Below are 14,849 nucleotides of genomic sequence, written 5' to 3'. Positions count from 1 at the left end.
ATAAGGCAGTTCGAAAACTTTCATGGAATATATATAAAATAAAGTACGGATATTTTTTAGTTAGCTAATAAATAATTATTATTTATCGTCTGCAAATTAGAATATAAAATTTTTTTCTTTTCTCAGTTAGTTGGAATATTTTTTATGATTTCCCTTGCATACTATTTTGGTTTATTCAACATAAATATTTACATTTTTCAATCAGAAAGGAGAGAGAGAGAGAGATTGCGATTGTGACTTTTATATGCAAAGTGAAAGGTATTATAAATGCATCTTTTACAATAACAGAAGTAGTATATGAAGTATATGTACATATTAAATATTAAAACATAAATTCACAATACAAAAAGTAGAAAATACAGATTCCTGTACCTTCGCTACATATTATTACAGTCTTGTTTTCTTTTTTGTATCCATATACTTATTCGTTTGAAAATATTTGATGAAATTTAGGCAACTTCTACTTTGTACAATTTGTAACAAGTTTCACAACTAGGTCTGTAATTACATACAGATCTTATTAATGAAAAAAGTTAAGTATCGTTAGGAATTACTTTTAAACATATTCAAAATCTTCATTTGGAAGTTTCAGAAGGAACAAAGGAAGTACCTTGTATCAGAAATTAAAACGCTCAACGCTCCATTACTAATGAATAATACACGGAAATATCATATGTAAAGGTTAAATTACCATTTAAAATTTCTTCTGAAACAGACATAGATTAAAATCTAAATAAGAATGGCTAATTAATTCATCAAAAGAACAGCATCATTAAGTCGAGGAATTAAAAGGAAGAAGAAAAGAAAAACGAGTTATACATCGAAGAAATAATACATAGAACCAAATTGCTCCAAAAAGGTCGACAGCTAATATCATAAATATTCCAGAATGATCATTACTTGATCGTTCTTCCGCGTAACATTAATTCCAAAAACTCGAGTTCGGCTAGTGAATAAATTCCTAAACTGGTATCGGCTACTTGCCATGAACTAAAGCGGACCATAGAATATAGCATGGTTAATCGCTGAGAGCAGGCCACTTATATTCAATGAACGTTGACGTGGTTAGTACAGATTCCGCTGTTAGTCGTGTGGGTCCTATGTTCACCATAAATATGCGGTACCTCCGGTCACCGTGTGTGCTCTCGATTATACGTGTGTACACGCTACCGAGCCCTCGCCTCGTTTCGGTCTCACGAGCTTCTCCAGGAACAAGATGGAAAGAGTCGGGGGGATAAAGAGAAAGATCGTCGAGAAAGAGGCATACACAGCTTGAGGGCTGAAAGGAGAGTCATTGCCACTGGCGATGAATTCGACGAGAACCGAAATCCTTCAGCTAGTGTGTGTCTGCAAATGTTTCTCTTTCCTCTTCTTTTATCTTCGGTATTCTTTGCAATTTGTTAGTACAGACACGAGGTAAATTGTTACATTTTTTGTTAAAGAGTATTTCGTAGACACTTTCTCCATTGAGATAACATTTGCACTGATGAGATCTGTCGATTTAATTTACCTGTATGTACATACGTTTATGTGTAGTATGTGCAGCGTGTCTGAAACAGCGTCTTTGAAATTTTCAAAGGAGAACTATATATTACGTGTACCTACTAATTATCTGTACCTGCATTTTGTTGGCTAGTGATTCGATCGTGCGTCGATTCTCTTTTGTATCTATTGATTGATCTAGTTGTTTCTTCGTGTACTATAGCGATGTTTGGATCTTCTCTTATTTCTTCACTCTAAAGTAGCAACTGTAGCACCGTCGAGCTTTTATTGTGCATTGGATAATTGATTGCTAAGCTGATTCAGATTAATTGTATATGACTTATTGTTGTTGTAATATAGCGGTATGTGATACATTGAAATAGATTTATTATTGTTGTGATATATGAGTTTATGCAATATTTACCTTAACGTTTTCATTTGTCGTTTTCATATTGTTGGTTCGTATATTCGACATTCCATGCTGTCTTCACGCGAAGGTAACGTGTTGTCTGCAAACGGGTTAGGTAGATATAATAATCCTCCAGATACCAAGAATTGTGATTTGTTTTTTGCTTTTAATCGGGTCATTTTCTTGCATGGAAATTTTATGTTGATGATATATACATGGTGTGCAAGCATACAAATTACTCGAAACGGAATAAAATGATACTGACAGTACTGTTTGAGCATTTCGTGCGTTAACTGGGTCATGTTTTAATCTGAAATGTTTTTACACATGCGATTGAAAGTTAATAGGAACGAATTAAGTTGTTCTATTACTTTCAAATGGAAATGTGACAATCGTAGTATTTTTAATACATTAAAAAGATTGTAATTCACAGCCTAAAAAAATGACTGAATTTAAGATATTGATAACATGAGTAAGTAGTGTTTATTTTCAACTTATAGTTTAACATAAATGAAGATGCAACATTCGTTCTTGTTACGTGTCTCTATTATCAAAATTGTTTATTTCTCTTTCCTTTTCTTGGAACAGAGATTTTGAAAATAATGAACAATATATGATATAAACACCAACGTATGTAATTATAACAGTATGTATCTAATTACACAGTGACGGATAAAAAAAAGTTTAAAATTGGTACACTATGAATCTTAGTAACTTTTGTATTAACAATTTTTTACGATGTTGATAATAGTCATCTACTCTGTGATATATATCTATTCATTTATTATATTTATTCATTGTTCTCGTTAAATTATGATATCCTTTTGTGCTTCTTATTTTATAAACTTTCTTTTGCCTGCCATTGTGTATTGTATATTACCAATGTGGGGTAATCACAGTTAATTGCAAGTTGTTAACGTATCAAGTAATAATAGCTGCTAATTACGGGGTGCAGTTAACTAAACCATGTGTTTTAATCCAAAGCGAATTACTTAAACCTAGATTGAGAGAAAGAAAGGATTTTATAAAAAGGTATAATATTTGTAGTATAATTTCTACTGTATTGTAATTATATCGTCATTAAAACGGAAAGTATGTATATTGTAATGTATTACTTTTATTTCTGTTACATTTAATTACAGTTATACAATGTCTTAAATATATTCTTTAAAAAGAGGAATGAAAAGCAATTATTAATTAAATACAAAGTACATTTTTAATTTTGTTTTATACTTTCAAGTTTGCAAATACAACTTTGTTATTTACAGATCAATAATCAAAGATTCTTGAACCGAGAAACATTAATTAATAATTTTTTAAAATTTGTTTAAAGCTTTGTAAGTTGAAAGATAATTTAACCATGTGAAAAAAAATGGAAAACATAAACGATGATAAAACTGCACGTGATTTTAAATGTTAAAGTATTATTTTATCGGTGCACGTGTACATACATTTATACATACATCTGAATATGTATGTGTATTAAATTAATATAATCCTGTAATAAAAGTCGGAAATTTTTAATTGCAGAGATATTGAACGTTGTTTGTGTTGTAAAAAACGTAATTGAAATTATATTGCCGTAAAATATTCGTACTATTAGAAAAATGTACATGATATGAAAGAAAACGAATCCTCCTCTTTTCTTCGTGTTACTGTTCCTGATTATATTTTACGTTTTTCAAATAAGAACGCACGTGTATGCAATAAAACTGCAGAACTTGTTCTTTATCGGCAGAATGACTTTTTTTTGCGTGTGAATAGCGTACAGTTGGACAGATTGCCCAAGTAGTTGATTACTGTACAAAGAATGTATAATCCCAATGTTACACAAGCTGCACTACTTTTCATGTGAAAAAAGCGTATGAAACCGTTCTCCGTAATTTTGTAGGTTGAACGATGTGGAATTCATACAACATCCGTTTGTAGACTACACACGCAATATTCGCCTAGAACATTTGTGAAAGAAGCTTTTCTTCTTTTTTATTACTATTTTCTATGAACTATGAAGCAGCAACACTGTATTTTCAAAATTACAACTACATTTTGTATATTTGTATTAAACGCGTTTACTTTATCAAATATTTCACTACATCTTCAAAATTAAGGATATTTTCTAAAATTTCATATATTATATTTTTCAACGTGTTACGTTTAAACATACCCTGGGTCACGAAAGTATTTGAACATTTAGAAAACTTCTATATGAATTGTGTGTGTACGTGTTACGTATGTAAAATCTGAAATCTTGGAATGTATACAAAAATTATTTATTTTTTGCGAGATATGTATTGCAAACATATATGTATTTAGTAAAAAATCAGTATACAGCATGAGTGGCCATTTTAAACATGTAACAAGTGTCAAAAATGGTCCCACCGAATATCGAGGTTTATTAATAATTTTTATTTTGTATAACCGTATGTATTTTCAAACTTGTTTCAAACTTTATCAATATAATGATGATATTCGAGATTTATTATAGCGCTAATAATTTCTAAATATTTCACATAGCATGCATAATATATTTATAAAAGCTTTCGGATATTTTCCTGAGCTACCATATTTATCGTACATAAACATTTCGAAATATAAATTACATTACACGCGGAGGAGTCGGGAAACCGAGCTTCATATAAAATTCTTTATTGCGAGCTTTTCTCGGAACTTAGGAATTATAAACGAAAAGAACGATACTTCATACCAACTGAGAATTGCAGAATTGCAGAAAAGCGAGAAGTACCACTTCTTTCCTGTAAAGATGAAAAATGAATAATATGGAGCAGACGCTCGGCAGCTATGTATCAACCTGTATTTTATGCTTGCGTACACCGATGCTCCTACTCGTCTCGTGAATCTCCCATCAGAATGAAAGTGAAAGTAGAGCTGACGCTTTACGAGGGAGGATAATGGAGAAAGAGAAACGGCGAAGGGGTTTGTCGGAAGTTGGAAGTAAAAAAATAATCGCACGTTGGATGTAACGATGTACTTGTTTCTCCATTTCAATTGTTATTTTTTCACGTTATCCTAAGAACTTTTGAAATATTTTAACTTCTTAGCGAAATTGTTAAATACAATATCAATTGAAATAAAGTATGTAGAGTGTCATTGCTTTTTAAATATATTATTGAGTCAGATAAGGTTATACATAGTTTAATTCACATGGAACATCGAAATTTGTTTTCTGAATGCAATAATCAATTAAAATTAAATCGTAATTAAACATAGTAAATAGTACTTAACATATCAAAATTGATTAAATAGAGGGTCAATAGACGACAATAAATATATTTTAGTCGTATTATGAATATTATTATAAATAGATAAAGATAATAAATATTATGTTGCAAACAAAAGTCCTCGTTATTGGTGCATCGTTTATTAGAACAGTACATATCACGTGCGTATAACACTTCTATCTATCTTTTACTTTTCACCTAGAAAAAGTATTACAAAACGGTCTGTTAGAAATTTTTGCTTCCGCTTGAATTAAGCACGCACAGAAAGCATAACGCTCTCTTGTGAAACGTATGATTTACGGTGAAAACTAGGAAAACAGTAATCAACTTTCAAAATTTCGCCAGTATTTTTGGAATCTATTCGAAAGGTGGCTTACTCTTCTAAAAACTAGTTTACGTAATCAAGCCAGCAAGAGTCGATTCAATCGACTATAGAAAATATCAAACGAAATAAATAATTTCCATGTTCTTATATCCAATTCGTTGGCTTTTAATCATACACAATCTTGTTAAAACGTTACATTACTTGTTATTTTTTAACAGTTACATGCAGTAAATGATTTAAGAAAAATTAGTTAAGACCAGTACCTAGCGCAAATAATCTTCATTTTATGATTAATAATAATATTTTCAATGCTATTGTTTGCTACTGTGCAATTGAAGTTCGAAACAAGACAAATTGAATTCGTAGCATTTACTTAGAAAGCAGTTCGATCTTGATGAAAATAACATTTTCACTGGGGCGTACTTGCGAAATTCTCGACGACATGATCGTACGATAAGCCGCGCAACAAGAAGTATAGATACGTGTGACGCGCTGAGGGTTTACAAGCGGTTAAACCGATGCACGTTTCGCGCAACGTTCCCTCCACCGGCGGCTTACTCTCATATAAGCCTCCGGTTGTCAGACTGGAGGTGGTTGCGGAGGTGGAGGTGGCGTCCACAGGCAAGAGAGAAAGAGAGAAGAGAACGATGTTGGAGATCGAGAGAAGGGAGTGACTGCCAGTGGCGATGCATTGAGCAGCCACTAAAACAGTCCTCCGGCACTTCGATCCGTTGTCAGGTCGAGTAGCGCGTGCCGACCGAGCACAAGCTGCCTTTCCTCGATCAGACGATCAAGATCGATCGAACGCTCGCTACCTCGTGTTCCTTCCCGTTTCTGTTTCTCGGTGTGCACGGATAGAAAGGTTATCGCGTGGCTGCTCGATTCCACGCGCGACGCCCTCGAATCACCGGAAACCAGCGATCGATATCATCTTCCCGACGAAGTTTCACCGAGTTCTTGAAAACGGCGGTAAATGCGCGAAATAGTCCAGCCGTATCACGATCGTTTCACGCACAGAAACAAAGATTTTGGGATAGACAGTGAGTACTGCGGACGTTGAACAGATCAATTAGAAACGAATTGAATTCGATCTATTCGTAAGAAAAATGTACGAAGCTTTTCATGGCTATTAAACGAGAAAGTATCGGTCAGAGTTGCTCATGCACGGTGTTCGCGTGCGCGCCCAATAAAATTAGTTGTTGTCTATGCAAACGAGCTAGCACGGTGGCGAAGTATCGAGGCAATTGCTTTGGAGCAGTTTGCCAGTTGGCAAACAATGTTATCTGCCTGTTGCTCGCAATTGCTGCAACGACAACTAATTAGCGTCGGCTGATGTAGCGTACTAGGTTAATCTACAGAAACGGCGAGATAGTTGAACGTATCCGTCCGGTTGCCGCGGACCGGAAAAATCGCATTTTACTTGACCATAACGAGTCACTTGGCTCGCAGTAATTACCGCATCGCTAACGGTAATTATTCTTGCTCTGTCCGCGCGCTAATTTGCAAGGTGTAAAGTAACGCGTGCCTGGAATCGTTCGTGTACTTTTTGGTGATTAAAAACATCGGTGACATCGTAGGTTAATTTCTTCTTGTCTTCTATTATCGTGATATCTTTATCGCCGTTTCTCAAGAATTATCGAAGAAGTTATCGATTCGGTGAATGAGGTTTCTTCGAAAGCTGGATGAGTTGCAGACGAAAAGGAAAGAAGGATAAATAAGGGGAGGGGCCCTGTGCTTGATTGGGCACATCTTTTTCGCGATGGCAAGCGCAGTGCGAGATAAAAGGGGAAAAATGTGTCATCGAGTTTGATAGTGTGCTGACGTTGAGAATGTGAAAAAGCCTTTCGTGTAGACGTATCGTGCCTTTATATCGCTGCTACGTCGCAGACGGGTCGTGCGTTCTTCCGGCGGGATTTGAACAAAGACGTTGCCGTTAAGCGCGCATTCGATTAAGCGAAAAAGAAGAAGAAGAAAAACAAGAAGAAGAAGGAACGGAAGTGGAGTACGCAAACTCCAGTTGGGGAAGCGAACGGATCGCAAGCAAGTGTCAGTTCATATTTTTCGGTGACTAAAGATTATTCTTCAGTGATGCAACGGCGGATACGATAGCGTAGAAAAACGAAATCGCTCGTACCCTGTCCAAGATCGGTGGATCTGCTTGATCTGTCATGCCGACGAAGAAACACACCAAGGGAATTAATCGATCGCAAACGATAACGGGATCTCGGTGTATCTTAGGACGTGTAATCACGGAGACGTGATTCGGCGAAACGGGTAACGAGCAACGTAACCAAGTCGAACGGTAAACCTACCCCCTAGATTGTATTCCAGTAACGAGCATCGATCTCGAAACACGCTCTTCTTTCGTCTTTGCGATCAACAAAAACTGTTATAACGTGATTCTGTGGCATCGTGTGTTCCTGCTGAGACTTCGAGCCGATTGATACGTCTAACGGCCGAACAGGAATTCCTGTCACTGAGATGTTGACGAGTTGACTGCAGCGAAATCCACGATAGTCGACGACCCAAGAAAAATTTCGCCTGGAAAATTATGAAGTGATCGACGGACTACGACGCTTCAATTAACTGACCGGTTGGAAGATCGTAACGTTTGCTGTTACGATTCCACTTAAATCTATCATTATTGCTACGTTCTTCTTAGCGAAGTTGAAGACGTATCCGGAGAAAATTGTTACTGCATTTTTGCGCAAACGCGATTAGAACGGGAACTTCTTGAAGAAGAGAATTTAATTATTGTTTAAATTCAGACTGCGAAGTTTCCAGTGAGCAGCGGTTATTTCTATCGTCTATGCAATTAAACTGTATTCTTCTGGACAGCTTAATTTGAATGAACACCCGGCCAACAGAATTTCTTTGAGTTTAAGCTTATCCTGAGAAGAAGGATCAAAGATATATTCAACGTTTAAGCAAGTTTCGAACGAGGGTTTAAGATGGATCGCCGCTTAAGTTCAGGCTGTGGGATGGAAAGAAAATGAGGCCTGCATATATTGACATACATTAGGTCTCTTCGACCAGAATTCAATTTCTCCAATGCGTTAAACGTTTATTATCAAACGTTGGAAGACACGGACGAATATCTCGTGGATATTTAAATTTCTAGAATTGTTAGAATAAATTGTTCGATAGAAAAGTATCAAGTTCAACATTTCGTTATATTAGAATTTCGTGACGATGAGATATAGCTTCGACGAGTCTTTAAAACAGATTTCACCGTAGACAGCATAAAAAGCGACTTTTATCGGAATCGTGTCATTTCTAAAGGAAGATCGAGAACAAGTTGCAAAGTATAATCCTATTTTAAAGGAGACCAAGCGGAAGCATTGATTAAATTTGAACGATACTAGCAGTATATACCTTGTCAAGTACTGTGAATATTAAACATTCGCTGGATACTACGTTTATACAGCAAAGCGTGCTGCTGAGAAAGGTAATTAACGTGAAATATCGTACAATAAATTTTACACTGAAATTTCATCCTCAAACGCGATAGAAAATATCAAGGAATTTTAACACATTCGAAATCGTTATCATCCATTACTGTTGCGTTTTTTTCGTGTAAAAGTTATCAATCATCAATACCATTACTTCAGTTATTTCATTATTTCAGATAATATGCAATTCTTTAGAAAATGAAAATTTCAATAAAAATTTCGATTGAATATTAGGGAACAGTTGATTCTAATCTAGATTAGGTACAAAGTTAATGGTTTAATATTCGCTTGTCTTAATAGGTATATCGTTATACACATAATAAATTTAATTAGTCGGAATTACATTCACTTTCTAATGTGTGATTGAGAAAGTGTTAAAGTTCCATGTGAAACTTTGAAAAGTGAAACGTATCGAGTTTTCAGAATCTACGTTCGACAATTAGCTTGAGATCATTCCTAGTAAATTATGTACAAATTTATTTATTGGAAACTTCCATCGACAATTTGTTGCATCCTACGTACAAGATTTATAAGATTTACTTAAACATTACATTTTTGGTTAATCGAAGAAAACGCTTCGTATCCTCTTGTAACATTTTTTATTTCATTCTAACTGAGATATCGGATGTTAACTTTCAACGATCTTTTTTAATGAAATTTTCAATTGCATATTTACTGTTCGTCTTTCTTAAATTAACCAAACACACCTTCGCGTTCAAGTTTCTTCATCAATATTGCTTGTTACGAGTTACGAGAACTTACTAGATAGATAGATAGTTTTATTCCAGCCTGACGGCCTTAAAGTAGAACTTGCATTTCAATTTTTATGAATTTTCAACATTGTACATTACTACAAATATCTCTAATCATCAACAACTGTCTTTACAACTTGCGCCTCTAATTTTCTGCAACTCGAGAACTTATTAATTAGTTTTATTTCTTCTTTTAAATTGTTCTACCCAGGTCAGAACCATACGTTGTTTTCACCAGACAAAGTAGGCGATTCTTTAGAAATAGATCCCTACAAATGGTAACGCCTTCTCAAAAATGCATCGTACGAAAATGCATAAAACATTCAGTTCTGTATACTGAACGAACCTAACAACTGAACAAGCTCTATCTGTATTTGAAGTAGAGTTAGACAAAAGTGGTAGGAAAAAATTCTGTACTATTCAACGAGCTGTAACATTTTATACCACAACCTTTTTTCATATCTGATTCTTGTAAAATTATATTTCAGTGGAACTATACAAACCTTTTCTGTATAAATTAATTCTTCCAGTTGTTCCAACTAAAGCTATAAAGTCAGATTAGTTTTTTGTTCCTTGACATTGTTTCTTGACATTTCCCATTATACATGTCATCGTCATTATCTTTATCATATGGTTACTAACATATTAAGATTATATTAAATGTAGATGTAAATATAAAATAACATAAGTAGTACGTATATCGTCGCTCATAATCATATGCAAATATATAAGTATTTTGAAAAAGTTATATTAATAACTAAAAACTAAATGAATTAGTGAAATGCTAATGATTAATGATTATACTTATTATGTTTTTGTAAAATGAATAGTATACATATACAGGGTGATTGGTAACTGGTGGTGCAAGCGGAAGGGGGTGATTCTACGCGAAAAAAGAAGTCGAAAATATAGAATAAAATTTTTTTTTTTAATTTTTCCATCGAGACAACAATCTACAGTGAGATCCGTTATAACGAGACGTGATAAAGTGCACGCGTACCGAGCGAAAGTTCAAAGTCGATTTTCTCAAAAACAAAGCCTTAAATGAAAAATTTTTATTCTATATTTTCGACTTCTTTTTTCGCGTAGAATCACCCCCTTTCCGCTTGTACCACCAGTTACCAACCATCCTGTATATATATATATGTATGTATACCATATGGAATATGAATGGTAGTGGATTGAAATGAAAGACGCGACAGTGTTGTATATGACCGTAAATGTTATTGTTAGAATTATATCGTATAATCGTGATAGTCTCTCTATATTTTATTTATAGAATGATAACCATACGAACAAAGGATAATGAATTCTTTAAATAATCATACTATTCGATACGGTCTGACAATTACAAATTCCAATTCTTCTATTGCATATTAAAAGTAGCCATGTAAATTTTATCGTGTCAGAATATAAGTTCCAACAAAGGACAAAATTGTCTTGGATAAATTTTCTATTTACAATTTTATAATTAAATTTGTATTCAAAGATAACCAAGTTTTTAAATACTTTTGCAATAGTTACGAAGAAAACACGATAACAATTGTTGATTTCACGTTAATATTCTAACATTCTAATCGTTGAATGTGTCTGCTGTGAAGATAATTAAACAATGGAAAATATAGAGAAACTTTTTCATTTACTTCTTTATATTATTACGTTGAAACGGATAAAAATAAAATATCTCGTGAATTCAGTATTTAATGGTCTTGTCTTGTTCACCGATGCACTTGTAAGAAACATCACGCGACAGGATGATAGGGCTTGTTAAACAGGGCAAACTTTTCCTCTACGACATTTTTCTAACTTCTCTTACAGAATGGAGATACAATCCGACACAGTCGCTAGTAGCGTCCCGTATTTTCTAAAATTATTGACAAGAACAATATGACATAGACACTACACGATAAAATACACCTACACTACAAAAAGGAATGATCTCAAAGTTAAAGTCTGCGTTGTTAGACACATCGAAAATTCAACGGATGTTTTTGTAGATAAAATGACGTTAATCCGGTCGTGCGCGTCGGATGCATCGCGCAACAGATAAATAAATCATGGCAGAATAAATTATCGTCATCTCAAAAAATAATAATTTAATCGCCACACGTTCGACGCTCGCTTTTAATAACTCATCGTGTAAACGAGTCACTTTCGATTCGGCGGTTCGTGCTTCGATATTCAACGTTCGGTTATTATGCGTATGAATTAAATTTCAACGAATAATTAAGGTGCAAGGATATCGTGCATGGAAATTTATATCCACCGGAGATGTATAGCCTCGGACGTTGTTGATAATATAATTGAAACGTCCGAAAGATGAAGCCCGAGAGTGTTCCTTTTTGTCGTTCGAACCGTTCGTGAAGATCGTTCGTTAACCGATAAATACCGAGTGACCGAAGAGGCAAGAGAAAATTGTCGAAAGCGCGAGAATTTCTTTGGTCAGGTATCCGTTTCTGCGTGGCGCGATAACGTAATTGAAATGTCTCGAGGCTGAGATTCTGTTCGGAATATTCCCGCATAAATCACAGCCGTCTGATCGACTCCTTTAAGTGGATCATTCGTTAAATATAAATGTTGCAATAGACATCTCGCCGGGGTTCGAAGTTGTACGTACAGATTTTCCTTGCTCCCTCTTCTCGCTCGCGAACCGATTACGCACGGCGAGGTTGCCTCCGGTTTCCGATAATGCCGGCGAAACGTTCTCGATGCGCACGCTTTTATCTACGCTTTAAAGTAAATTACAAGTTCTTTCTGGAAGATTTAACCTCATCGTGCTGTCCGAGCGCGACGAACGACGTGGAACGAGCGAGCGTCGAACGAGAGATCGACTACCAAGCGAAATGAATCTTGTACTGGATTGTCGTTTCCGTAAAAGATGCTGCAACTTCATCAAAGTTTCACGACGACGTTTGAACATGAGGATATATATCGTGCGACTCGTTGCCACAAATGGCTAGCGGAAACGCTCTGACTCAGTTCGCTTTTTTCTGCTATCCGGCACAGGGCTCTGATTAAACACTCGAGGGGATTGTCGACCGAATGCCGAGCGTCGCACACGAGGCCGACAGAAGCTACGAGAAACACGGAAATCGTACGTTGCCGATTTTCGAAAGGACGATTGGCCTGATCGAACAGAACGCTGTCTAATTAAACGCCACCCATAAGAACACGCATTTGCTTCTCTTACGACGTTCGACATTACGATTCAATCGTATTCAAAATCAATCATCGGATATCGTAGTTACACGTCGTAAGTGTACTGCACCAGATTGCTGAGTGGATCGCGCATAAAACATACGCGGGAAGAGCAAATGAAATAAACATTTTGCGTGTTCTTCGGTACATATTTGAAGGAATCAAGAAAGAGAGCAAACGAGAAAGATTTACTTTGGACGTCTGTTAATCTGCAAAGGATTTTTCCGAACTTTTCGAACTGGTTGCCGTCGAATCTAAGTGTTCGATAACGCAATTGAAAGATCCTGAGTGCATACACACGTGCCGAGCGTATCGAGCATCACGTATTTACACGCGTGTTCGATTCGAGGCTTCGGGGACGTGGTACCGTTTGATTCTTCGTGTTAGACTCTGTCGATATCGGCCACCTTCCGGTCGTTCCACGGTCCACGTTCCTCGACGACCGGGAATTTCGCGATTCCCACGAGCTGCTTCACGCCGCAACTTCCATTTGATTTTCCTTGGAATTGCCTCGTGTGCGACTCGCCCTGAGATGCTGAAGATACGCATGTTGGATTACATCGGGGACACTGGGTAAGTGTTCTTGCGATAGTTAATAGTTGTCATTTTGTTTAATATTTCAACGCATAACTGCGAGCTTTGATCTTGACAGATCAAAAGTCGTGAACTAGCGGCATGTCCCTGACGCGCGCTCCTAATCGGTGCGTTGCGTAATAATTATCGTTTCGCTATTTATGTTGACGTGCGTGAAAATGCATGCATTAAGCAAAAGCGAGGTTCCATTGCCCGGAGTGTCGCTTGTAATTATTTAAACGATAACGAATCTCGATTTTACTTTGACAATTATTCTTCTTTATAACAATAATACTTCTTTAATTATTTCTGACACTTATACCGTCTTATAAAAGGGTTTAACGAAACTAAACCTATTCGAAAACCTTTTAAAATATTGATTAAGACATAATGGTTTTTATTTCATTAGTCAATTTCGTTAGTTTTAAAATGTTCCCTTGTTCATTGCAAGACTACAATTTTTATAAAAAATTGTCAATGAAGTGGAACTTGTATAGTGATTTGTTTTCCTTTTAGAAGACTTTAATCGTATATTTTTTATTTTGCAAATGTTGCATATTTCGTACGTGTTGTACATGTCTCTTAGGGAATTATGCAAGATTATATTATCTGTTATTTAGTAGTTCACTAACATTATGTTATTATTTTTCACACATATGTCTATCATATTTGTTTTTATTAAATCTAATTCAATATTGTTTATTAGAACTTTGAACAAACTCTAAGTGCAAGGTCACATACAAACATATCGAGAGAAATCTAACGATGAGCTAAAGATGTTGGAGAAATTATGTCGGAGTAAAATACGATTTTGAAGAGAAATCCAACTTCAAAGAACTCTGTTACGAATTAATGAAATTTAAAAATCGTGGAAATATACTTCAAGAGAAATAAATTTAGATATCTACTATGAATATATATCGAGTTAGTATAAAATAACTTTAACTGACAATACTTATTGATTAACTGTTACTAATATAGACAAAATATTTATCATATCGTTTTCTCAATATACGAAACTATTTATTGCATACGTTACGTATTCGTTGCAATATTTTAGTATATTTGTACAACAATAAATTTTCATATTTTACATATTTCCTATCTTCATTGCAAATTAAAATCACGGAGTACTTTATTATCTTCAATAGACATATATGATTTACAAATCCTGAAACCATATTCGTTGAAAATTATGAAAGATTCATAGTTCCTAATAATACAAAACTACTGTTCCATCATTTTCCATTCAAATTCACACTCCCTATACATAGCTAATATAAGCCTATTTTAGAAAGCTGTCCAATTAATTGTATTTTTATATTTATCTTGAAAATTTTATTCCAACGTTTGTTAATCTTTTTTTCATCTTGGTTAATTATCAAATAATCAAGTATATTATTCATTTATTAGTCCTTC

The 14,849-nt window shown here is 35.0% G+C and overlaps 1 protein-coding gene across 4 annotated transcripts in view; it reads left to right on the top strand.

The window, feature by feature from the left end:
- Positions 1 to 14,849, top strand: part of LOC100740507 (rap1 GTPase-activating protein 1) — a 253,514-nt gene that overhangs the window by 27,901 nt on the left and 210,764 nt on the right. Inside the window, exons 1-3 of one of the 4 annotated variants that reach the window (XM_012386551.3) lie at positions 6,165 to 6,495; positions 7,033 to 8,903; positions 12,666 to 13,430. The exons of 1 other annotated variant lie outside the window; for it this stretch is intronic. In XM_012386551.3, the coding sequence (XP_012241974.1) occupies positions 13,390 to 13,430 (41 nt within the window). In that variant the 5' untranslated portion in view covers positions 6,165 to 6,495; positions 7,033 to 8,903; positions 12,666 to 13,389. Of the gene's footprint in view, positions 1 to 6,164; positions 8,904 to 12,665; positions 13,431 to 14,849 lie in introns of those variants that run through there. 2 more of the 4 variants (XM_012386550.3, XM_012386549.3) reach the window with 2 other exon arrangements.

The sequence above is a fragment of the Bombus impatiens genome, unplaced genomic scaffold (assembly GCF_000188095.3).
Source record: "Bombus impatiens unplaced genomic scaffold, BIMP_2.2 scf_0396, whole genome shotgun sequence".
Classification (NCBI taxonomy): Eukaryota; Metazoa; Arthropoda; class Insecta; order Hymenoptera; family Apidae; genus Bombus; species Bombus impatiens.
Note: the sequence above shows the minus strand (reverse complement) of the source record. Positions and strands in the feature narration are given on the sequence as shown.